Source organism: Pristiophorus japonicus, chromosome 6, assembly GCF_044704955.1.
Source record: "Pristiophorus japonicus isolate sPriJap1 chromosome 6, sPriJap1.hap1, whole genome shotgun sequence".
Taxonomy (NCBI): domain Eukaryota; kingdom Metazoa; phylum Chordata; class Chondrichthyes; family Pristiophoridae; genus Pristiophorus; species Pristiophorus japonicus.
Genome location: NC_091982.1, coordinates 80,455,706 through 80,482,723, shown reverse-complemented (window position 1 = coordinate 80,482,723; position 27,018 = coordinate 80,455,706). Strand labels below are relative to the sequence as shown.

Below are 27,018 nucleotides of genomic sequence, written 5' to 3'. Positions count from 1 at the left end.
CTGCTTATAAGGAAGGCAGCTTGTCTCACTCTGTTGGAGAGTAGCTGTCCATTTGCATGAACTTCTTTCTATTTATATTACAGAAAGAAATGATGGGAACCGTCACCTTACAGGTTCAGTCCAACTATCATTGCAACCCTCCATCCTTTGAGGTGAGTGAGTTCACCATATGTAAAGCTTAAACCCTTACTTACAATCGCTGACTCTTTTAAGTCTTTGCAGAGTTAACCTACCAACATATTTTAATTATATTAGTAACAAGGAGTTGTATATAGTTGGGGGAAACATTGACACATTGCATTAGGTGCAGATCATTACATTACATTAGACTTTAAAAATAATCAGAAAAGTTAACACTGATTGGTTTCCAACAAGAGCCAAGGATCTCCAGTGCTGTGAGTTACATACTTCATGGAGGAGAAACAAAAATAGTTTAAAAGATATATATGTTTTTAATCTATGAGACAGAAGTGACAGTCCTTTCCCTTAATTGACCATTACCTGTGTGTACAGTGACTGTACAAGCTAGACAGAGCTTGGGACAGTCGAGTTGGAAAATATCAAGCACGGGGGCCTCAGCAGAATGAGGAGGAAGGGCTTCAAGTTCTGCATAGATACTTTCTCTATTTATAACAAGTCATGGAAAGACTGAGGTTTGCATGTGTCTGCACAATAGCAATCACAAATGTGTCTCTTTCTGGACATGCACATACACATGGGTGTACGTGAATAGGTGGGTGTATGTACACATACCTGGTGCTAAGATTCCTCTTAAATATAGTGTTGAGAAACTATTTTTCTGGCTGCTGTATGACTACTCCCAAGAATCCATTCCATCTCTTCTATAAACCACAGTGTCCTGGGTGTTCTCAAAGCCTGACAAGTAAAGGTACCAGAGCAAAAAATCCACGGCCCTTCTGATGCACCAGATATATGTCTGGCAGAACAACTGCAAATTAGGGCAGGACCATGATACCACAGGCTTCTGACAATATTCAATCCGCCTTGCTGGTCATGGAGCCTCCACTTGTCTGAAAACAAGGACATTGACATATGAGAGGACGTAGCTGGGAACTCCCAGGCTGAGAGTTTTAGTGTCCCTGGTGTAGCTTTGGTAAGCCAGTACACCAAGTGGAAGAAAGTGTACCCACCCACCTGCCAACTGGTGGTTGTGGGGCCAGAGATGGCAGTTAGCTGGATTCTCACAGATAAAGATGATTTTTGTTCAGTATCCTTATAAAGGGGTCCAATGGGCACACCCAGAGTTTCTTATAGGGGGTGCCCCCACCCTGCCCCCCCCACCCCCACCAACCGCCGGATCTAGCACCCTCGGCTGAAATTCGTGGCTCTCGAGTTAAGTAGGTTCCCAAGACATGCCCCTAGTTTTGCAAAATTAAGTTTCCTTCTCCTGACCCCCAAAATATTGGTAGGGTCAGAGCCAGAGGTCACCATCGGGCAGATGTTAGCATTTACACCTGGATCAAAGGCTTTCAGGTTTTCGATCCTGCCATATCTGACTCATGGGGACCAGGAAGGTTTCAGTTTGACCACTAGTTTTATTGCGTTTGGTGGTCTCAACTGGAACAGAGGTAGGGGTGTTACTTTTGTGAAGGAAAAGCAACCATAGGATCAGGCTTTGTGTCACTATCCAATGGCCACTGCTAGCAGTACCAGTGCATGGATATCAGGTAAGGTTAGGTTGTAACATTCTCTGTAGTTAAATAGCCTGCTGCAAGGATGTCGTGAATAATGGCAACTTGGGTGAGTGCCTCAGCAAGGGTCAATGCTTTCAAGAATAACCAACTCAAGATGTCTCAAAAGAACTGCTAGTGCTTGTTTTCCCTACCCTAAGGACATATTTATGAGAGAAATGGGTGGTGGTCATTTTTCCATTCATTACTATATGTACCAAGGAGGGAGAGTCACCTTCTAGTGTTCTGAACTAATTTCTCAGGTTTCTCCCTTCTTTTACTGAAGGCTGGGATAAGATCCTACAGGTGTAGGATACCCTTCTGTACATCATCCAAATGGTCATTCTTTATATATAAACCTAGACAGTAAATGGCATCAAGTTATTTGACAATGCAGGACATCACAACTGAGCCTAATCTAGTCCAAAGTCCACATAAGTGCTCATTCAAGCTATATCATCAGGTAAGTGATCAGGAGTGAGAACCCTTGCAGATTTATTTCCACTAAGCCCAGAAACACTGTATCACTCACACTCCTTGGGTTAAAACCACATAGCACAGTACAAACCAAGAACAAAACCTGAGATCTTCCTGGCCTACCACACCATGCAATGTAATGAAATTACCAACTGCACCTAACCATAACTGTTTAAGAAATGGATATGTATATCTACAAGGCAGCTGTGAGAATGTGTTGTTGAATTGAGTGTTTCTCACTGGTTTTTGCTTCACAGGCCATAAATTCTAATCAGCCACCACCATGAAAGGTGAATATTGCCTCCAAATCCTCTTCTACTAGATGCTGTCATTCTTTCCATTTCACCCCGCTGGTCCCGGAACCACAGTGACATTTTTGTATATCGCAAGCCGCTTTTACCATTGCTGCTAGACTTTTAGAGGGTATTTTAGTTTTAACAGAGCCCTGTCAGATGTTAGTTTTCAATGCTTAGAGTAACCCTTTTACCAGCTTACAGTTATAACTATTTGAGAAAACTGCTCCAATCAGCATTAACCGATAGGTGTGCAACATTTTGTGGATATTGGCCCGGATTTTGCTGTAATAATAATGGTGAGGCTATAAGCACTCACCGTTATTACTGGGTAAATCTAACAGTAATTCTGGCGTCTGCACATGCGCAGTTAAATGTGAAAATCCAGAAGTTGCTGTCAGAGATACCTTGCTCCTTCATGATAGACTTGGCACTGAAATCACTGTAATGGTCTGAACTTGGAGTAATTACCCACTAGTTCTGCACTAAAAATGGCTAGTGCATTCAGGAGTAAGTGGGTTTTTATTGGCGTAATAAGTGATAATTACTGCTAAACAACCTCTCTGGCCCTGAAAAATGTATTTCACAAGTGTGGAGTCTCATTCCCTCAGAAGAAAATTAATACTTGAGAATTTTTTTTAATTAAATATATTTTTTAAAGTTTTTCTGTCTGTCTCTTTTATCTCTCTCTCTTTCAATCCCATTTGTATTTCCCAATCTTTATTTTGCTTCCTGTACATGAATTAAATGTAATTTATATTTCCTGTTTTTTACTTCCTGGTTTAGACTACATAGCTCAGTAAGTTTTCTTCAATCTGATTGGTTGAAGAGCCTCGCTGTTGCTTTCCCTGTTCACAGCCTCCACAAATCCCCCGTAAAGGGTGCTGCATTGAAACAGACGGTGGATTAGTAGAAATCTCTGCTGACAAGCCCTCAAAACGTTTGTGGGCAACTGTACATGAGGAGAATGGTGAAAGCCACCGCTGAGATGAAAATCCAGGACAATGTGAATGAGATTCAGCAAGAAGTTATTATCCAGTTATAGCTGAGGAAAGCAATGTTAGGGGGTAACTGTGCTTTGGAACTCTCCTCTTGCTGGTCAGAGGGTTAGTCTATTCATCATTTTTGCTTGGTTTTGAAACAGACAGACATGCTTAATATTAATAATTAATATCATTAATAATGTGAAGACTTTTATCCCTCCAATTTTCTCGGCACCTGAAGTTTCTCAAGATAAAATACATTCCAGGGGTGCTGGACACCCACTGGTAGCTTGCCCAAGTGACCTTTCTTCATTAGTAAGCCAAGCCAAAACACCTAATTTAACCATGGGAACCATCACGGCTGCGCTTGATATTATCCTCATCCAACATCCACTGATGGACTTTCCAGCAGGAGTCACTGGATTGTGATCAGTAGCAGAAACCTTGGCTTATTCACTTTCTCCCCTTCCTAGCCAAGGGACGCTGAGATTATTTAAAGTACCTCTCCTGCTGAGATCAGCTAACTCAGCACAGACCGAGGATTGAACCTGGGCCTTATTGACCTGTATGGTTCAGCTCCACAGATAGCACTTAAGTTGTCCACTGAGCCATTTGGGAAAATACTTTATTTACAATATTCTGAGAGGATTTAATGATTAAAGAACATGTCCAAGCACAGCATTGGTTGTGCAATGCTTGCAATATTCATTCAGGATCCAGAACTGATTGATTATTTTGCCTCTCTTTTTCAGATGTACATGCGAGCTCAGTTTGATTATGACCCAAAGAAGGATGATCTGATCCCATGCAAGGAGGCTGGATTAAAATTTGAGACTGGTGACATCATCAAGATAATCAGTAAGGATGATCCCAACTGGTGGCAGGGCGCTGTGGAAAACTCAGGCAAAACAACTGGACTAATTCCCTCCCCTGAACTGCAGGAATGGTACGTGCTGTTCTTACCAAGCTAAAAGAGAAAAGGAACCATCTGTCAGAAGCAGATGGGTGGGGGAATACAGCGATAGAATTGGAGAGAATATCTTTAAAGTACTGGGGGCCAAAATTGTCCATCGCCTGAAACAAGTCACACCTTCTGTTTTCAACGTGTTCCGTCCGCCCCAATGCATGCGGCATCCAATCGGGAGAAATTCAGCACTTTGTGCTTTTTTTTGAAGCGGGGCGGAAGTGTGGTCGGGTCGGAGTAGCGGTCATTAGCGGGGCGGAAGTGGGGACGGGGTGAAGTGGCCACCGCTGCAAGTCATCAGCCCTGCACTGATGATGTCATCGTGCTGGTGCGTCACAACGTCCCTCCCCTTCAGTTAAAGGGGAAGGCCGCTGCGAACTCTGCAGCCACTTTAGTGGCAAACACTGGGCCACTAGGGAGGGTTATAGCCATGAAGGAGTGCCAGGCTGCCTGTTGGTGGCTCAGCTGAACCCGTGGCCATAATTGTCGGCCCAACCTGGCAGTTGGCTGACAAAAAAAAGAACGTGGAGTCGCCGGTAGCGCCACCTCCCCTTTAAGGGTGGCCGCCCCGCCAAGCCACAGAAAGGGGAAATTTAGGGAATTTGTCTGTCGGTTGGTAAGGGGTCGGCACGTGCACGAAATGGCAGGAAATTGGGCGGAGCGGTCCCCTCTGCGGAGGGTGCAGAGAAGATATACAAGGCTGATACCAGAAATGCGAGGGTATACATATCAGGAATTGATGAACAGGCTGGGTCTCTTTTCTCTTGAAAAGAGAAGGCTGAGGGGTCTTTAAAATAGAGGGCTTTAAAATCACAAACGGTTTTGATAGAGTAGATGCAGAGAGTGTTTTCACTTGTGGGGAAGAGCAAAACTAGAGGCCATTAATATAAGATAGTCACCAAGAAATCAAATAGGGAATTCAGAAGAAACCTCTTTACCCAGAGAGTGGTGAGAATGTGGAACTCATTACCAATAGTTGAAGTGAATAGATGCTTTTAAGGGGCGGGTAGACAAGCATATCAGGGAGAAGGGAATAGAGGGTTATGGTGACAGAGTTGGATGAGGAAAGATGGGAGGAGGCTTGAGTGAAACATAAATGCCAGTATGGACTGGTTGGGCCGAATGGTCTGTTTCTGTGCTGTATATCCTATGTAATCCGATGTAACTTTTTGTCTCGCTCTCACTTTTTACACCTGTCTGTTGCTGTCTGTTCCTCCGATACTGTTATACAAGTTTCTCAATAAAGAGAGTTTTATCATTTTAATATCTATGTAAACCATTAGGTGAATGAGCCAAACAGTAATAAATCTTCTATCTATTAGATATAAGCTTTTTTTAAAGCAATTATAAGTAGTTACGATAAGTATTGGTTTCATACAGTATTGTTCATTGTTCTTGCCTCAGAAATACACAACAAAACAGATTCCATCTGGAGGGAGGGAGTGGATGGTTTGTAAGGTGGATGTCAGCCCACTGCATCCTCAGGGAATGCCTATTTCATTCCAATAGGTAGATCGGTTGCTTCTGAAGGCGGATATTTTAGAGCAGTTTTTTTTAAAGCAAGAGCTGCCTCTCAAACTGTTTGAGCTTAGGAAGTGGATGCAGCTTGCTAACGGGGGGACTCCTCCACTTTAAAGGGGAACGTTACTAAAAGTAATTGAAAAGGCTAATGGAATGTTGCTATTTATCTCAAGGGGATTGGAATACAAAGGGGAGTAAGTGATGCTTCAGTTGTACAGAGCCTTGTTCCGAGCCCATCTGGAGTACTGCGTTGAGTTTTGGACACTGCATCCTGGGAATGAAATACTGGCCTTGAATGGTACAGAGCAGCTTTACTAGATTGATACAAGGGCTTAAAGGGTTAAAATATGAGGTGTAAGGGGAGCGTGGGGCGTGGGTTCGAATTCACAGTCCCCTGAGGTTCTGTACGTGCGATTTATGAGGATGGGTGAGTAATGAGGCACCAGATACAGTGGGTAAGAGTACAAAATGGCTAATGTTGTTTATTTAGAATAGTAAACACAAAGATAGAGGGCATAGGAAGAAGTCGTAAATAGCAGTAATGGCACAATCTCACTCAACAACATGAAAAATTATCGCAACAGGGAAGGGGAAGATAAGAGGTTGAAACATTCCACTCACACACAACCACACCTCCCACTTCCAGCCTTCTTCCCAATTCCTATCCTAAATTGAGTCTGTGAGGGGTTTGGGCTATACTCTCAATCCTATCAACTCCGGGGTTCTGGGGGCACTTATTTCAGCTCGGGGTCCCTCGGGGTGGGCTTTACATTGTTGGTCGGTTCGGTTTTCCTCCTCGATGTTGCGTCGGTTTCTTTTATTTGCCTCTCAGTTGGCTCCTAAGCAAAAAGCTGCTGGAGTTAAGCACACCTTCCCCAGAGCGAGGGCCCTGTGAAAATCTGACTCAATTCCCCTTTAACTCAACTCAACCACAACGAAAACTGACTCCCACCTTCTTAACTCAACTCTACAACTCAATGCAAAAGCTGACTCCAAGCTCCAACTTCCAACCTCCAACCTCAAAACCCCCCTTGTGTGTTTTTGCAGCCTTTCTTATAATCCGTTCATCATCGCGCCAAAACTGCATGTCATTGTCTTGGGTCTTCCTTGAATAAAATGGGGTGTGAATTGCAGTTTGTTGTGTATTGATCTGTCTGGAATGGGAGATTAGCCACACCTCCTATATCCTGTCGCTCACTGATGGGGTGAATGAAGATGATTGTTCACTATCTCGACAGAGGTGCCACTCTGTCTGGGCTGGCCAAAATGATTGCATCAGACCTGTGGGCCTTTGTTTAATTATTCAAACTGATACCCTTTGTGTTGCCTTATGTATTACTGGGGAGAATTTGCCTAGATATGTTGCCTCTTCTGTGAGGATTTTACACGAAAAGCTGGAGAAATGTCCTTTTAAAATATAAAGTTGCCTTGTATCCATTTTCCTGGAAGAACTGAATGTACACACTTCCCCCTTATGGTAGCTGGCTCGTCCCCCGTCCGGTTCCGTGCCCCTGCAACACTGTCTGTTACTGTACAGGGTGGCCAGAGTCCCATCATCCTCCGCGGTTTGCAGGCTGTTGGCTGCAGTTGGTCATTTTAAACATGGCATCTTCCCATTCTCCCTGCCACATGTCTCCGTGGTTGGTTTTGCAGAACCTTACAGAGGGCAGGTTATATAACCTTGGCTTGTACTCCCTTAACTTGATCTAATCGAGATGCTTAAACAGAATTGGATAGAGTAGATGCAGAGGACCTACTTCCTCTGGTGGGGGAATCCAGAACAAGAGAGCATAAACTTAAAATTAGAGCTAGGCCGTTCAGGAGTGAAACCAGGAAGCACTTTTTCACACAAAGTGTGGTGGAAATACAGAATTAATTTCCTCAGAAGGCTGTAGATACTAGGTCAATTAAAATTTTCCAGACTGAGAGCGACAGATTTTTATTAGGATATCAAGCGATTTGGATCAAAGTTGAGATACAGATCACCCGGGATAATGAAAACACTATTAAAATTATAACACTCATGTAGACGTCCAGGGGTTAAGAATTCCTCCGGGCTCAGTGTGTTGTGACATTGTAACTGCATCTATGAACATTACTTTTGTTCAGTATTTCTGATAAAATTATAAACACATTCTTAGCACATAATGGCCAGAGGAATATTTACCCCCAGAGGAACCTATGTGAAGGCCAATTCCACACTCCTATCCTTCCAGCTTGCACAAGGAGCATGTTGTGGAAATCAGTAAAAAAATCCCATAATTTTCTGTTCATTAAAATTAAATTGAGTTTCGCTAATGAGAGCACAGTATTGGCCCCATTATACTTCAATTGTAAGATCTTGAAGCTTGTCATTACTTGTGAGATGAAACAGAGTGATACCTCAGTAACTGGTTGAAGTGATCACAACAGAAGACCACGGGGAAACGTTCCTCAGACACGTGCACTTTTCCCAGTGACATTGTCAAAATAACATACCGAGGCATCACAATCTTAGTGTTATTCATTGCTTATCTATACTGTTACAGGCGGGTGGCCAATAGGAATACAGCTAATCAGGATGTTACATCAGGCTGTGGTGTGTTTGGGAAGAAGAAAAAGCAGTGTAAAGACAAGTATCTGGCCAAGCACAGTGCAAGTATGACTCTCCATCACTGTTTATGTGGCATTGTTTGTTAATGTTTGGGATACAGTGGGGAAACTTCCTGTCTGCATGTTCACCTTTTTGATCAAGGAATGGGGTGTAATTTGTGGTATCTAAAGAAAAGAACAAAATAATGAGCAAGTGAAAGATGTAAACTTAAAAAAATGTTATTCCAGAGGTGGACTGATTTTACTGTTATGCTTGGAGCCACATGGTCAGCTCCCTATGTCCTAACTAAAGGAATTGGATACTGAGCTAATATTATTGCAATTGTCACATAGTTGGTATTATTCCTACACACTGAAATTGGCTACTGTCTGAGGCTGAACCAGGCTGTTCGTAATCTTGAGCTGAGCTTCCTCGCATCTCCATTCCATAACCAAGACCACCTACTTCCAGCTCTGTAACATCACCCATCCCTGCCCCTGCATCAGCTCATCTGCTGCTGAAAGCCTCTCCGTGCCTTTTTTACTTCTAGACTCGACTATTCCAGTGCTCTCTTGGCTGGCCACCCACCTTCCGTATACCTGATCTCATCTAAAATTCTGCTGCCCGTGTCCTAACTCGCACCAAGTCCGGTTCACCCATCACCCCTGTGCTCACTGAAAGCAATGCCTCGATTTTAAAATTCTCACCCTTGTTTTCAAATCCCTCTATGGCCTCGCCCCTCCCTATCTTTGTAATCTCCTCCAGCCCTGCAACCTCTCGAGATCTCTGCGCTCCTCTAATTCTGCCCTCTTGTGCATCCCCGATTTTCTTTGCTCGACCATTGCCACCCATGCCTTCAGCTGCCTCGGTCCTAAGCTCTGAAATGCTTTCCCTAAACCTTTCTGCCTTTCTACCTCTCTCTCCTCCTTGAGATCTACCTCTTGGACCAGCTTTTGACCAACTGTCCTAACATCTCCTTATGTGACTCAGTGACAAATGTTGTTTGATAGTTGCTCCTGTGAAGTGCCTTGGGATGTTTTACTATGTTAAAGGTGCTACATAAATGTAAGTTGTTGTTGTTACTGCTGTGTGCACTGAAAGCTAAAGAGCTGCTGTCACAGTACTACTTCACTATAGCTGTTCTTGCTACATAAGAGTGACAGCTGTCACTTTATTATAGTTCAAATTTCTAACTCTTGGCTTCAATATTTCTCCACAGTCTTTGATCGGCTGGATCTAGTCTCATACGAAGAGGTTGTACAACTCCCTGCATTCAACAGAAAGACTCTGGTGCTTCTCGGTGAGCATTGGTGGTTAACAGTAACTGAATTCTTAATAGCACATTCTACAGATGTTTCCAGTCTGTTTTAGAGGATTACCAAACTCTTATTAAATATTAATTATAATTTTATCTAATTGGAAAGTTCACTATATCAGGAAAACTAGACCCAGGCCCACTGGGATCGCTACTTGTACAGCTGATTGAAGAGAAAGAAGACATGCAATCCTTGCTATATGTGCAGTGGCACTTTGTTTTCACAGTAGATTGTATGCTGATGTTTGTGAGAATTTATACAGTGCCTAACCGGCTCTCCCATCTTGTTTCAATATTGTTAGAACAAGCGCAAGGAAAAGGCAAACTCAACACAAACGAGAGAACACTCTTCTACACAGCATCACATCTACTAATGCTCACGAGTGCACTAAAATGCTTCTTGTTTTGTTTATTTGTAGGAGCTAATGGAGTTGGTCGAAGTCACATCAAAAATGCTCTGATTACTAAACACTCAGACAAGTTTGCTTATCCAATTCCACGTAAGTGCCATGCAGAAGGCTATAGGAGACACAATGATAGTATTATGGCTGTTAGAGTGAATTCAACTTATTTCCAACATCTATTCATAGAGGCCACTATTTATTGCATCTATTTACCACGAGGGTACGTCCCACTGCCTGAACCATGACCAGTCCTACTCAAATATATTTTAAGCGTTGCAATGCTAATTTCTTTGCCATCTGTTATAATCTTTGGTATTTTATAGAATGGTTTTCTCCCTCAACAATTTGTGTAAGCAAACACTACATCGAGATTCAGAAGCTATGTTTTTATTGATAATTACATGACCCAAAGATTAACAATTACTTCTACTTGTAGTAATTTGTGTCAATGATTTAGTGTTATCCAAATATGGACCAGAGATTTTACATGTTAAAGCAAAAAAAATTATAAAATGAAAATATGAATCATAAGAATTTTGTAAATATTGTTGATATAATATACCACAGAAATATCATGACAAAACTCTAATAGGTTCATTACTCCTTTAAATACTTCAACCAAAGACATTTAAAAATATTTTCTACTTTGAAAAACAAAGTTCCAGCTGTCCTAATAGCTCAGAGGTTAGTTCTCCATCTCAACCAAGATCTTAAAGAGATTTCTGCCATCTCCTCTTCAGGTCTCTTATGCCCCTTTAAATACTTGGCCACCTCCTCTGGTGAGGCAGTGGTTCCACTGCAATATTGCCGGGATTTTTCTGCCTTGCAATAAAAGGGATTCCACCCTGCATCTATAATGACCTCAACCCAGGAAAATGGGTTAGAATTATAGAATCATAGCACAGAAGGAGGCCATCGAATCTGCGCCGGCTCTTTCGAAGAGCAATCCAGTTAGTCCGACTCCCCCATTCTTGTGGAGGGCAGAAGTCTATAAAGAAAGCTGCTGCTATAAAGAAAGCCCAGTCCAAACTCTCCCTAATGAGGGAATTTTTGGACTGATACAAGATGATTACTTTAAGAAGCACGACCCCATTCAAACTATGGATTGTTTATCTCAAACCATATGTCCAGTTGTTACCCGAGTCGCAAGGAATGTCAGAGTTATGGATGTAAATGATCTGTGGCATAATTGGGGAGCAGAAGTACTGAGCTATTCACATGTGCACAATAGGAAAATCTTTGGACCTGGAATTCATTAGCTATATCAGGGATTGCTTTTCCGTTTTGATGTTTGCTGAGAAGTTACAACATTTCTTTTTCTTGCTCTCGGACCCCTAAATCCATCCTGGAGGTCTGAAAGTAAATTAGAAATCAACCACGCTCCTACATTGAGAGTAGCGATAGTGCACTGCCAAGGCAACTGCATGGTCTGCAAGGTGTTCCACTAGGAGAAGTACAATGTGATAGTTACTGATGGATATACTTCACCCAGTACATCCGGTACAAAGCCAATCACAACTGAAAGATACACTAGGAGTACGCTTTTTGCCTCATGGGTTAATGCACTTGGGACTGCTTTTGAAGAGCATAAGGTTTTATTCCTTTATTGTGGAACTTGTGGAACTTCTCAATTCAAATTCCTTTGCAGGCTTAAAAAGCTCAAAAGCAATATATCGCTAGGGACAGATGCTACTACCAGAGAGGGCTAAGTGAGACTAGGCATAAAATCTACAAAGTGCTGAGGGAGTCAATCAATACAGGAGAGTTCCCACTGTATTGGAAACAAGCCAATGTGGTACCTGTTTTCAAGAAAGGTGAAAAAACAAACCCAGGTAACTACAAATCCATTAGATGAGCTGAATGACCTCCCTCATCTGCATTTAACTTTGTGAGTTGTGAGGCTTCACCAAGGGAGGAAGGATTTGTCTCCCTGTTCCCGTAAACAACCTAATTGGGACTGGCAAAAGGAACCCCCTATGCAAAATGTGAGATTGGATTGCAACTTGATGTCAGGAGTCCAACATATTCATGCTAAAGTAACTTAAAATGGCTAGATTATTGGCTAGTTTCCCACACAGCAATATACCAGGGATGGAGGTATTTTACTTTAAGGGTCAACTGATGAATTCCGAATCTGACCAAATCCAGCAACAAAAGAAAACCCAGCTTTCCCCCCCCAAAACAATAATGAACCTGCTATAAAATATTCTTTCCTCCTCCACTAGACACCTCCAGGTCACCAAAGCAAAATGAAGAAGACGGAAAGAACTACTACTTTATTTCCAATGATGACATGGTGAAGAACATCACCTTGAATGAATTCCTAGAGTATGGAAGCTTCCAAGGGGCCATGTTTGGAACAAAGCTGGAGACAATCCGCAAGATCAACCAAGGCCAGGGCAAAATTGCAGTGGTGGATATTGAGCCCCAGGTATGTCCCAATAACTAAGTAGAGGATCACCAATACTTTCTGACTGACTGGGAGACATTCAGCAAGAATATATGCACTGGCACCAATGCTTCCCCTCCTCCCTGCCTCCTCTTGACATATGCAGAACACCCACTATTTATGTAATGAGTACAGCACTGCTCATTGGTTGTTCGGATTCCATGGGGCAAATAACGCAGCCCCAGTGCGGCACCACCGTCTGCACATGGAAGACTTCACCTTGGATGCTGGTGTGGTCAGCTCATTTAAATAATTTGCTAGCACTCTGTGGACATCTATCATGGCAGATTGTGTGATCTGATGCCAATGAAGGGCTACTTGCTGCCACTGTGCAAGTGGAACTAGTGCCAGGATGCAAAGGACAGAGGTAGAATCATAGTCATAGAATAGTACAGTACAGAAGGAGGCCATTCGGCCCATCTGAGAAGTCAGAGCTCCAGTAAATGCTGAAAAAGTTAACTGTAGCAGCAAGTGCTGATGTGTGCAGATTTGGTGCAGGAACCACCCTGCAATCCTCCCTGCCTCCACTGGCAACATATAAATCACATGCACACTTGGCCGGTTCTCTAGTTTGGGCCTGATCCATGTGTTATATTACTAAAATTGGCTTCCTTATCCTAACAGTTCTGCTAACAGGATAAGGGAGGTAATTTTGCAGACATTACCAGTCAGCACATAAAACATCAGTCTCCTGTGTACTGAGCCAGAGAAACACCAAGTGTAAAAACACTTTAACTTCTGGTAGCTGGATTCCATTCCCCAGTTTATCCTTGTTATAACGCATTGGGGATTAGTATGTGGTTAGGTTCAGAGTATATCTGTCATGTGGTTCACATTTTGTGGAAATCCAATATTCTATTTGGCACCATAAATTCCTTGAATTAGATTCTGGTTCAGCACTGATGTAAACCAGGCCAGGTAGGTCTCACACATGTGACAATTCAGAAAGAAATGGAGATGGTTTGATAATGGTGGTCATTAATGCTCCTTGCTGGCCGTGTGTCCATGTGTGTTGTGCACTGAGTTTCCAGGTGTCTGGACCTAGCTCAGGGGTCAATGAGTTGAGATCAGTTCTGATGAAATCTTAAGTCAAAACTCCAAATCACAGTCCTCCCTGAATTGTTGTGTTTTGCTTTGAACTTTTAATGTAATGTTCTTTCCTGATCAGTATGTTCTGTCATGAAAGGCTTGTAAACATATAATCAATTACTTGTGCTGGGTCATTGAATTATAGCACAGGAGGAGGTCATTTGGCACATTGAGTCTGCACTGGTTCTTTCGAAGACCAATCCAGTTCATCCCACTCCCCTGCTCTTTCCCCACATCCCTGCAGTTTTTTCTCCTTTAAGTATTTATCCAATTCCCTTTTGAAGGCTACTATTGAATCTGTATCTACCACCCGATCAGGCTGTAGATTCCAAATTCTAACCAATTGTTGCGTAAAAAAGTTTTTCATCATGTCGTCTCTTTTTTTTGCCAATCACCTTAAATCTGTGCCTTCTCGTTATTGATCCCCTCAGCCACTGGAAACAGTTTCTCTTTAAGTACTTTATCTAAACCATTCATGATTTTAAACACCTCAAGCAAATCTCCTCTTATCCCTCTTTGCTCCAAGGAGAAAATTCCCAGCTTCTCCAGTCTATCCATGTAACTGTAATCCCTCATCACTGGATCGAATCTCATAAATTTCTCTCCAATGCCTTCACGTCCTTCCTAAAGTGTGGTGCCCAGAATTGGACACAATACTCCAGCTGGTGCCGAACTCGAGTTCTATATCGGTTTAGTTTAACTTCCTGCCTTTTGTACTCGATGCCTCTATTTATAAAGCCCAGGATCCCATATGCTTTATTAACATCTTTCTTAACCTGTCCTGCCACCTTCAAAGTTTTGTGTACAAGCACCCCCAGCTCTCTCTGTTTTTGCATCCCTTTAAAATTGTACCATTTAGCATGTATGACCTCTCCTCATTCTTCCTACCAAAATGTAACACCTCAGTTTTCTGCATTGAATTTCATCTGCTATGTATCTGCTCATTCCACCAGTCTGCCAATGTCTTCTTGAAGTCTTTTACTATCTTCCTCACTGTTTACTACACTTCCAAGGTTTGTGTCATCTGCAAATTTCAAAATGTGCCCTGTACCCCCAAGTCTAGGTCATTAACGTAGCTGAATTTATATATTTATTTTTAAAACTTTAAAAGCAGCCTCCCCCTTCAATGCCCTACTAAATGGGGACTGCAGGACTGGAGCATTGATCAGACATTAAAGCCACATTATGGGATGGGCATGAGCGTCTATCTTAAGTGAAAGTGGTGGACCTAATGACCTAGAACATAAATTGATATACTGACCCCTTTGTGCTTGCTGTCCACATGGGATGTTGATGTGCTCTGGGCCTCCATGCTCGTTTTTCAGGGAGCTGCCAAAGTGCTTCTACACAGCGGGCGGTTAGGAGTATTATTGAACCTATGTGTGGGATCGGGTTCAAGTTCAATCATTAAATGGCGAGTTTCATCTACCAACTCAACAGGGTGAAGATTACCCGTAGAGAATAATCCTGTGACACTGACATACAGGCTTAAACATATAATGGCAGGAATATCTTTCTCATGATGTTGGCTGAGAGATAAATGTTGGCCAGACTATTGCAGAAAACACCCCTGCGCTGCTTTGAAATGGCACCATGGGATCTTTTATGTCCACCTGAGAGAAACTCAATTTAACATCTCATTTGAAAGACAGCACTGCTGACAGTGCAGCCCTCCCTTAGTACTGCACTGATATGCCAGTCTTGATTAGGTCCTCAAATCTCTGGAGTGGTGCTCAAACCCACAACCTCTGATTCAGAGGTGAGGCTGACACCTAATTTATAGTTGGACTTTATAAAGTAGTTTCAACTGCAATTTTTTGTAATGCACAGGCACGATGGGCCGAATGGCCTCCTTCCGTGCTTTGTAATTCCATGATTTTAACACACTCAGAACCTGCAAAAAACACTGGCCATGATTTTGAACAATATGTGGTTATGTATCTTGGTTATCTATCACCTGTCTCCGCCCATCCCCCAGCTCATCCGCTGCTGAAAACCTCATCCATGCCTTTGTTACCCCTAGTCTTGACTATCCCAACACATTCCTGGCTGGCCTCCCACATTCTACCCGACATAAACTTGAGGTGATCCAAAAGTCGGCTGCCCGTGTCTTAACTCATACCAAGTCCTGCTCACCCATCACCCCTGTGCTCACTGACCAACATTGGCTCCCGGTTAAGCAACGCCTCGATTTCAAAATTCTCATCCTTATTTTCAAATCCCTCCATGACCTCGCCCCTCCCTATCTCTGTAATCTCTTTCAGCCCCACAACCCCCCGAGATGTCTGCGCTCCTCTAATTCTGCCCTCCTGAGCATCCCTGATTATAATCGCTCAACCATTGGTGACCGTGTCTTCTGGTGCCTAGATCCTAAGCTCTGTAATTCCCTGCTTAAACCTCTCCGCCTCTCTACCTCTTTTGCCTCCTTTAAGACACTCCTTAAAATCTACCTCTTTGACCAAGCCCTGCCCTAATTTCTCATGTGTCAAATGTTTTGTCTTATAACACTCCTGTAAAGCGTCTTCGGATGTTTTACTACGTTAAAGGCGCTATATAAATCCAAGTTGTTGTTGTTGAAAATTCAGTCACAATTTTTTAAGGAGGTAACAAGGAGGGTCGATGAAGATAGTATGTTTGATATAGTGCATAGGGATTTTAGCAAGGCTTTTGATAAAGCCCCACATGACAGACTGGTCACGAAAGTGACCATGGGATCGGTTATATATGTAAACCTGTAAATACCTTGTTTAGCCACCAGAGGGCTCATCCCCTAGAGTCCCAAGGGATCCCACAATCCCTTGGGAGCACCTGTACATAAGGAGGCCTCACAGGCTGGCGAGGCACTCTGGAGACCTGTAATAAAGGACTACGGTCACACATTACTTTAAGCTTACAGTATCTGGTCAGATTCTTTATTCAAGACATAACAACTGGCGATGAGATATAGATGACGAACCCCACTGCAACAATGCAGAGAACCGTGGGCATCCTGGAGAAATTTTCGGAGGGAGATGATTGGGAAACCTTCGTGGAGCGACTCGACCAATACTTCGTGGCCAACGAGCTGGAAGGAGAAGCGAATGCTGCCAAACGAAGGGTGATCCTCCTCACCGCTGGCGGGGCACCAACGTATGGCCTCATAAGAAATCTGCTCGCTCCAGCGAGACCCACAGAGAAGTCATACGATGATTTGTGCATACTGGTCCGGGAGCATCTAAGCCCAAAGGAAATCGTTCTGATGGCGAGGTACTGGTTCTACACGTACAAGAGGTCTGAAGGCCAGGAAATGGTGAGCTACGTCACCGAACTAAGGCGCCTTGCAGGATATTGCGAATTTGAAGGACAATTGGAGCACATGCTCAGGAACTTCTTTGTACTTGGCATTGGCCATGAAATAATACTGCGCAAATTTTTGACTGTAGAGACCCCAACCTTGAGTAAAGCCATAGCAATAGCCCAGGCGTTCATCGCCACCAGTGACAATACCAAACAAATCTCTCAGCACACGAGTGCTGCTGCAAGTACTGTGAACAAAGTAATGTTGTTTTCGAATCGTAATGTACAGGGTAGGACTCACATGCCTGCAGCTGCACGTCTGCAGATGTTTCAGAGTCCGCCATCAAGGGTGGTGAATGCAAGGCCATTAACACCTTGTTGGCGCTGCGGAGGTGATCATTGTTTTCATTCATGCCGCTTCAAAGGATACATTTGCAAGGGCTGTGGAACAATGGGATACCTCCAACGTATGTGCAGGTGAGCTGCAAACCTTGCTAATCCTGTAAACCACCATGTTGCAGAGGAGGACAGATCCACGGTGGATCACGACAAAGCAGAGCCTCAGACTGAGGAGGCAGAGGTATATGGGATGCACACATTTACCACAAGGTGTCCCCCGATAATGCTGAAGGTTGAATTAAATGGACTCCCAGTGTCAATGGAGTTGGACACGGCCGCAAGCCAGTCCATAATGAGCAAAAAGACTTTCGATAAATTGTGGTGCAGCAAGGCCTCAAGGCCAGTCCTGACTCCCATTCATACTAAACTGAGAATGTACACAAAGGAACTGATTCCTGTAATCAGCAGTGCTACAGTAAAGGTCTCCTACGATGGAGCGGTGCACAATTTACCACTCTGGGTGGTACTGGGCGATGGCCCCACGCTGTTTGGCAGGAGCTGGCTGGGAAAGATATGCTGGAACTGGGACGATGTCCGAGCTCTCTCGTCTGTTGACGACACTTCATGTGCCCACGTCCTAAACAAGTTCCCCTTGCTGTTCAAACCGGGCATTGGGAAGTTCCAAGGAGCAAATGTGCAGATCCACTTGATTCCAGGGGTGCGGCCCATCCATCACAAGGCGAGAGCAGTACCGTACGTGAAGAGAGAGAGGGTGGAGATCGAGCTGAACCGGCTGCAACAAGAGGGCATCATTTCGCCGATCGAATTCAACAAGTGGGCCAGTCCAATTGTTCCAGTCTGCAAGGAAAATGGCACCATCAGAATCTGTGATGATTACAAAGTAACTATCAATCGTTTCTTCCTGTAGGATCAATACCCGCTACCAAAAGCAGACGACCAATTTGTGATGCTGACGGGAGGAAAATCTTTCACGAAGCTGGACTTGACCTCCGCCTACTTGATGCAGGAGCTGGAGGAATCATCGAAGGGCCTCACCTGCATCAACACACACAAAGGTCTCTTCATTTACAACAGATGCCCGTTTGGGATTCGATCGGCTGCGGCGATATTCCAGAGGAACATGGAAAGCTTGCTGAAGTCGGTCCCATGCACCGTGGTCTTCCAGGACAACATCTTGGTTACAGGTCGGGACACCGTCAAGCACCTGCAGAACCTGGAGGAGGTTCTTAGTCAGCTTAATCGTGTGGGGCTCAGGTTAAAACGCTCGAAGTGCGTTTTCCTGGCACCTGAAGTGGAGTTCCTGGGGAGCAGAATCGCGGCGGACGGCATCAGGCCCACCGATTCAAAGAAGAAGGCAATCAAGAACGCACCGAGACCACAGAACGTGACAGAGCTGCGGTCGTTCCTAGGACTCCTGAACTACTTTGGTGACTTCTTACCGGGTCTTAGCACACTGTTAGAACCACTGCACTCTTTACTGCGTAAAGGAGATGAATGGATATGAGGTAAAAGCCAAGAAAATGCCTTTGAGAAAGCTAGGAAACTATTATGCTCAAACAAATTGCTTGTGTTGTATGATCCATGTAAGCGTTTGGTACTAGCATGTGATGCGTCGTCATATGGTGTCGGGTGTGTATTGCAACAAGCTAATGAATCTGGGAAATTGCAACCGGTTGCTTATGCATGCAGAAGTCTGTCTAAGGCTGAGAGGGCCTGCAGCATGATCGAAAAAGAAGCATTAGCGTGTGTTTACGGGGTAAAGAAAATGCATCAATATCTGTTTGGGCTCAAATTTGAATTGGAAACCGACCATAAGCCACTTATATCCCTCTTTTCTGAAAGTAAGGGGATAAATACGAATGCATCGGCCCGCATCCAGAGATGGGCGCTCACGTTGCCCGCATACAACTACGCCATCTGCCACAGGCCAGGCAAACTGTGCCGATGCTCTCAGTAGGCTGCCATTGCCCACCACAGGGGTGGAGATGGCACAGCCTGCAGATTTAGTTATGGTAATGGAAGCATTCAAGAGTGAGCAATCACAAGTTACCGCCCGAAAGATTAGTACCTGGACAAACCAGGACCCTTTACTGTCCTTGGAAAAAAAACTGTCTGCTCCACAGGAGTTGGTCTAGTGTCCTGTTAGAGACGCAGGAAATGTCCATACAGGCAGACTGCCTTCTATGGGGTAATCGGGTAGTGGTGCCAAAAAAGGGCAGCGACACTTTCATTCGTGACCTCCACAATACCCACCCAGGCATTGTAATGATGAAAGCGATAGCCAGATCCCACGTGTGGTGGCCCGGTATTGATGCAGACTTAGAGTCCTGTGTGCACAAATGTAATACAGTTAAGCAATGCACCCAGGAAGCCGCCACTAAGTTTATGGTCCTGGCCCTCCAAACCTTGGTCCAGGGTCCATGTCGACTATGCAGGCCCATTCTTGGGAAAAATGTACCTTGTGGTTATAGATGCATACTCCAAATGGATTGAATGTGTGATAATGTCGGCAAGCACGTCCGCTGCCACCATTGAAAGCTTACGGGCCATGTTTGCCACGCACGGTCTGCCTGATGTCCTTGTAAGTGACAATGGGCCACGCTTTACCAGTGCCGAGTTCAAGGAGTTCATGACTCACAATGGGATCAAACATGTCACATCTGCCCCGTTTAAACCAGCATCCAATGGTCAGGCAGAGCGGGCAGTGCAAACAATCAAGCAGAGCTTGAAGAGGGTAACTGAAGGCTCACTGCAGACTCGCCTATCCCGAGTCCTGCTTAGTTCCCGCACAAGACCCCACTCGCTCACTGAGGTTCCTCCCACTGAACTGCTCATGAACAGGGCACTGAAGACAAGGCTCTCATTAGTCCACCCTGATCTACACGAACAGGTAGAGAGCAGGCAGCTTCAACAGAATACATATCATGATCGCGCAAATGTGTCACGCGAAATCGAGATTAATGATCCTGTATTTGTGTTGAAATATGGACAAGGTCCCAAGTGGCTTCCCGGCACTGTCGTGGCCAAAGAGGGGAGTAGGGGTTTCTGGTCAAACTTTCAAATGGACTCACCTACAGAAAACACTTGGACCAAACCAAACTCAGATTCACAGACTATCCAGATCAACCCACAATAGACTCTACCTTTTTCGATCCCCCAACACACACACACAAGTGGCAACCGACCTAGCGGTTGACCACGAAGCAGAGCCCATCACCTGCAGCAACCCAGCAGGACTCACCACACCCAGCAGCCCTGTAAGGCCAGCTGCACAGCAGCCCAGCGAGGGCCCAACAAACGACTCACCAAAACCAGCATTTGCACTGAGACAATCAACCAGGGAAAGGAAGGCCCCAGATCGACTCCCATTGTAAATAGTTACACTATTGACTTTAGCGGGGAGTGTTGTTATATATGTAAACCTGTTTATCCACCAGAGGACTCATCCCCTGGAGTCCCAAGGGATCCCACAATCCCTTGGGAGCACCTGTACATAAGGAGGCCTCACAGGCTGGAGACCTGGAAAGGACTACGGTCACACATTATTTTAAGCTTACAGTATCTGGTCAGATTCTTTATTCAAGACATAACAGGATCCAAGGCAAAGAGGCAAGTTGGATCCAAAATTGGCTCAGAGACAGGAAACAAAGTGTAATGGTTGATGGGTGTTTTTGTGACTGGAAGGCTGTATCCAGTGATGTTCCGCAGGGCTCGGTAATGGGTCCCTTGCTTTTTGTGATATACATCAATGATCTAGACTTGAATGTAGGGGGGCGCTATGATTAAGTAGTTTGCAGATGATACAAAAATTGGCTGTGTGGTTATGAAGAAGAAAGCTGCAGACTACAGGAAGATATCAATGAACTGGTCAGGTGGGCAGAATAGTGGCAAATGGAATTCAATCCAGAGAAGTGTGAAGTAATGCATTTGGGGAGGGCTATAACAAGGCAAGGAATACACATTAAATGGTAGGACACTGAGAAGTGTCAAGGAACAAAGGGACCTTGGAGTGCATGTCCACAGATCCCTGTTGGTAGCAAGACAGGTAGATAAGGTGGTTAAGAAGGCATACGGAATACTTGCCTTTATTAGCTGAGGCATAGAATACAAGAGCAGGGAGGTTATGCATGAACTGTATAAAACACCAGTTGGAGTACTGTGTGCAGTTCTGGTCACCACATTACAGGAAAGATGTGATTGCACTAGAGAGGGTGCAGAGGAGATTTCCGAGGATGTTGCCTGGACTGCAGAATTTTAGCTATGAGGAAAGATTGGATAGGCTAGATTTGTTGTCTTTGGAACAAAGGAGGCTGAGGGGATACCTTATTGAGATGTATAAAATTATGAGGTGCCTGGATAGAGTGGATAGAAAGGACCTATTTCTCTTAGCAGATGGGTCAACAACCAGAGGGCAGAGATTAAAAGTAATTGGGGGGGAAGTTTAGAGGGGCATTTTTTCACCCAGAGGATAATGGGGGCATGGAACTCACTACCTGAAAGGATGGTAGAGGCAGAAATCTTCACCACATTTAAAAAGTACTTGGATATGCACTTGAAGTGCCGTAACCTGCAGGGCTACGAACCAAGAGCTGGAAAGTGGGATTAGGCTGGATAGTTCTTTACCGGCTGGCGTGGACACGATAGGCTGAAATAGCTTCCTTCCATGCTGTAAATATGATTCTGCCATATGTACTGTACTAATATTGCATGTATTCCCTTTATTGCCAGGCCTTGAAGGTACTCAGAACAGCAGAGTTTGCGCCACTGGTGGTATTCATTGCTGCTCCCGTTGCTACTCAGCCAGACATTCAGGTAAGGAGATTTCTATTGAGCTCAGCTGTCTAGGTTAATAGAGTCAATTTGGGAGAGGTGATATCTGCTAATTGTAGCAATTTTTAGAAACAAATAGAACTCCTTCAAATAATTAGATTTACTCGGCCTAAGTGACAGAATAAAACCATCATAACCCCACACCCATAGTGGTCATTGCAATAGATGTCTGTGAATCCTCAGAGATTATCCCCGTATTTATGAAAATGGAAGTGTTTTAGCTAGAGACATCAGAAAGGTTTTGCATTCAATTCCCAAATCGTGCTTATCTCGGTGGCAATAATGGCATTGGCATCCTCATCCCAGGGAATGGGAAAAAGCATCAGATTCTGCTTGTGAACTATCCAGGTTACTCCCCAGATCGGCCACCACAAGGCAGTATCTTTAGAAGAGCAGTGGGGAAAAATATTTTAATATACTATTCGATCTCCAGTGTTGCACATTGGAACGCTAAACTAAGTGCAGCTGTCAGGTGAAGCAGGGTCAGAGGGTGGAACAGAGTACACAGACGCAGCTGAGACCCAATTTTAAAGTCAAACATAGAAACATAGAAAATAGGTGCAGGAGCAGGCCATTCGACCCTTCGAGCCTGCACCGCCATTCAATATGATCATGGCTAATCATTCAATCTCAGTACCCCACCCCAGCCTTCTCTCCATACCTGATCCCTTTAGCCGTAAGGGCCATGTCTAACTCCCTTTTGAATATGTCAATAAACTGGACTCAACAACTTTCTGTGACACCTCAAGTCGCTGGAGAAATACCACCAATGATGTCTCCGCAAGATCTTACAAATCCCCTGGGAGGATGGACACACCAACATTAGTGTCCTCGACCAGGCCAACATCCCCAGCATTGAAGCACTGACCACACTTGATCAGCTCCGCTGGGCAGGCCACATTGTTCGCATGCCAGACACGACCGCATGCCAGACACGAGACTCCCAAAGCAAACAAACATCCTGTCCTTTTTAAAATATATATAAACAGCAGAAACCACATAAACTAAAACAACAGGTGACAAAGTGTGACCAGTAGTGGTGTTGGGGGAACATGTCCCCAGTTTCACTTCCTAACCTGGTGTGGGGGCAAAGTCACAACTGTAACAGAATTAGAGACAATAGTGAAGTGGGAGTGAGATGGGGATAACCCATATTAGTCTGTCTGGTCTGTTATTCTACTGAAATTATTTTTTGACATTTATTTTCATTAACCTCAACTCAAGTGGTGTTGGGAAAGTTGCCAATTTGTATCCACACCAACCTCCCTTCAGTACTGGGTTTCAAAACAAGACACGTGCAGATTAGTAATTTTGTCCCTAAAACCTTCACTTTCCTGTGGAATAAATGTTACCTGCCTTCCTAGTTAGTCCTCACACACCCCACCTTGGATTGGAGCCCCAGCTGCTCTCCCTGCCTTCTTGTCGTTTATTCTGGGGGCAAAGCATTTTTTTTTCAAACAAATACTGAGTGGGGTGGTCATAACTGGCGGGCTAACAGCCTGAACAGGCAAGACTGGCTGCTGCCAATAACAGGGGAGGTGGGTTGCTGTAGCATAGAAACATAGAAAATAGATGCAGGAGCAGGCCATTCGAGTCTGCACCACCATTCAATATGATCATGGCTGATCATGCAACTTCAGTACCCCACTCCTGCCTTCTCTCCATATTCCCCGATTCCTTTAGCCATTAGGGCCACATCTAACTCCCTTTTGAATATATCCAACGCAGTGGACTCAACAACTTTCTGTGATAGAGAATTCCATAGGATCACAATTCTCTGGGTGAAAAAGTTTCTCCTCATCTCGGTCCTAGATGGCTTACCTCTTATCCTTATCCTGTGACCCCTGGTTCTGGACTTCCCCAACATTGGGAACATTCTTCCTGCATTTAACCTGTCCAATCCCATCAGAATTTTATATGCTTCTATGCGATCCCCACTCATTCTTCTAAATTCCAGTGAATAAAAACTTAGTTGATCCAGTCTTTCTTCATATGTCAGTCCTGCCATCCCGGGAATAAGTCTGGTGAACCTTCGCTACACTCCCTCAATAGCAAGAATGTCCTTCCTCAGATTAGGAGACCAAAACTGCACACAATACTCAAGGTGTGATCTCACCAAGGCCCTGTACAACTACAGCAAGACCTCCCTGTTCCTATACTCAAATCATCTCGCTATGATGGCCAACGTGCCATTTGCTTTCTTTACTGCCTGCTGTACCTGCATGCCTACTTTCAATGACTGATGTACCATGACACCCAGGTCTCGTTGCACCTCCCCTTTTACTAATCTGTCACCATTCAGATAATAATCTGCCTTCCTGTTTTTGCCACCAAAGTGGATAACCTCACACTTATCCACATTATACTGCATCTGCCATGCATTTGCCCACTCACCTAACCTGTCCAAGTCACCCTGCAGCCTTTTAGCATCCTCCTCACAGCTCACACTGCCACCCAACTTAGTGTCACCTGCAAACTTGGAGATATTACATTCAATTCCTTTGTCTAAATCATTAATGTATATTGTAAATAGCTGGGGTCCCAGCACTGAACCTTGCGGTACCCCACTAGTCACTGCCTGCCATTCTGAAAAGGACCTGTTTATTCCCACTCTCTGCTTCCTGTCTGCCAACCAGTTCTCTATCCACGTCAATACCTTACCCCCAATACCATGTGACTTAATTTTGCACACTAATCTCTTGTGTGGGACCTTGTCAAAAGCCTTTTGAAAGTTCAAATGCACCACATCCACTGGTTCTCCCTTATTCACTCTACTAGTTAATCAAAAAATTCTAGAAGATTTGTGAAGCATGATTTCCCTTTCATAAATCCATGCTGACTTGGACCTATCCTGTCACTGCTTTCCAAATGCGCTGCTATTACATCTTTAATAATTGATTCCAGCATTTTCCCCACTACCGATGTCAGGCTAACCGGTCTATAATTCCCTGTTTTCTCTCTCCCTCCTTTTTTAAAAAGTGGGGTTACATTAGCTATCCTCCAATCCATAGGAACTGATCCAGAGTCCATGGAATGTTGGAAAATAATTACCAATGCATCTATTATTTCTAGTACTACTTCCTTAAGTACTCTGGGATGCAGACTATCAGGCCCTGGGGATTTATCGGCCTTTAATCCCATCAATTTCCCTAACACCATTTCCTGACTAATAAGGATTTCCCTCAGTTCCTCCTTCTCGCTAGACCCTCGGTCCCCTCGTATTTTCGGGAGGTTATTTGTGTCTTCCTTAGTGAAGACAGAACCAAAGTATTTGATCAATTGGTCTGCCATGTCCTTGTTCCCCATTATGAATTCACCCGATTCTGACTGCAAGATTAGTCTTCACTAATCTTTTTCTCTTCACGTATCAGTTTTTATGTTCCCTGTAAGCTTACTCTCATACTCTATTTCCCCCCTCCTAATTAAATCCTTAGTCCTCCTCTGTTGAATTCTAAATTTCTCCCAGTCTAAAGGGAGGGAGAGAGAAAACAGGTAATTATAGACCGGTTAGCCTAACATCAGTATTGGGGAAAATGTTGGAATCAATCATTAAGGATGAAATAGCAGCGCATTTGGAAAGCAGTGATAGGATTGGTCCAAGTCAGCATGGATTTATGAAAGGGAAATCCTGCTTGACAAATCTTCTGGAATTTTTTGAGGATTTAACTAGTAGAGTGGACAAGGGAGAACCAGTGGATGTGGTGTATTTGGACTTTCAAAAGGCTTTTGACAAGGTCCCACACAAAAGATTGGTGTGCAAAATCAAAGCACATGATATTGGGGGTAATGTACTAACGTGGATAGAGAACTGGTTGGCAGATAGGAAGCTGAGAGTCGGAATAAACGGGTCCTTTTCAGAATGGCAGGCAGTGACTAGTGGAGTGCCGCAGGGCTCAGTGCTGGGACCCCAGCTCTTTACAATATATATTAATGATTTAGATGATGGAATTGAGTGTAATATCTCCAAATTTGCTGATGACACTAAACTGGGTGGCGGTGTGAGCTGTGCGGAAACGCTAAGAGGCTGCAGGGTGACTTGGACAGGTTAGGCGAGTGGGAAAATACATGGCAGATGCAGTATAATGTGGATAAATATGAGGTTATCCACTTTGGGGGCAAAAACACGAAGGCAGAATATTATCTGAATGGTGGCAGATTAGGAAAAGGGGAGGTGCAACGAGACCTGGGGGTCATGGTTCATCAGTCACTGAAAGTGGGCATGCAGGTATAGCAGGCAGTGAAGAAGGCAAATGGTATGTTGGCCTTCATAGCTAGGGGATTTGAATACAGGAGCAGTGAGGTCTTACTGCAGTTGTACAGGGCCTTAGTGAGGCCTCAGCTGGAATATTGTGTTCAGTTTTGGTCTCCTAATCTGAGGAAGGACATTCTTGCTATTGAGGGAGTGCAGCAAAGGTTCACCAAACTGATTCCAGGGATGGCTGGGCTGTCATATGAGGAGAGACTGGATCAACTGGGCCTTTATTCACTGGAGTTTAGAAGGATGAGAGGGGATCTCATAGAAACGTATAAGATTCTGACGGGACTGGACAGGTTAGATGCGGGAAGAATGTTCCCGATGTTGGGGAAGTCCAGAACCAGGGGACACAGTCTTAGGCTAAGGGGTAGGCCATTTAGGACTGAGATGAGGAGAAACTTCTTCACTAAGAGAGTTGTTAACCTATGAAATTCCCTGCCGCAGAGAGTTGTTGATGCCAGTTCATTGGATATATTCAGGAGGGAGTTAGATATGACCCTTACGGATAAGGGGATCAAGGGGTATGGAGAGAAAGCAGG

General features: G+C 44.2%; 1 protein-coding gene across 3 annotated transcripts in view; it reads left to right on the top strand.

Moving 5' to 3' along the window:
* Positions 1–27,018, top strand: part of mpp1 (MAGUK p55 scaffold protein 1) — a 78,735-nt gene that overhangs the window by 47,524 nt on the left and 4,193 nt on the right. For all 3 annotated transcript variants that reach the window (XM_070882985.1, XM_070882987.1, XM_070882986.1), the window contains exons 5-11: positions 84–152; positions 4,197–4,390; positions 8,458–8,567; positions 9,721–9,801; positions 10,236–10,316; positions 12,446–12,651; positions 22,123–22,206. In XM_070882985.1, coding sequence (XP_070739086.1) covers positions 84–152; positions 4,197–4,390; positions 8,458–8,567; positions 9,721–9,801; positions 10,236–10,316; positions 12,446–12,651; positions 22,123–22,206 — 825 coding nt within the window. The remainder of the gene's footprint in view (positions 1–83; positions 153–4,196; positions 4,391–8,457; positions 8,568–9,720; positions 9,802–10,235; positions 10,317–12,445; positions 12,652–22,122; positions 22,207–27,018) is intronic.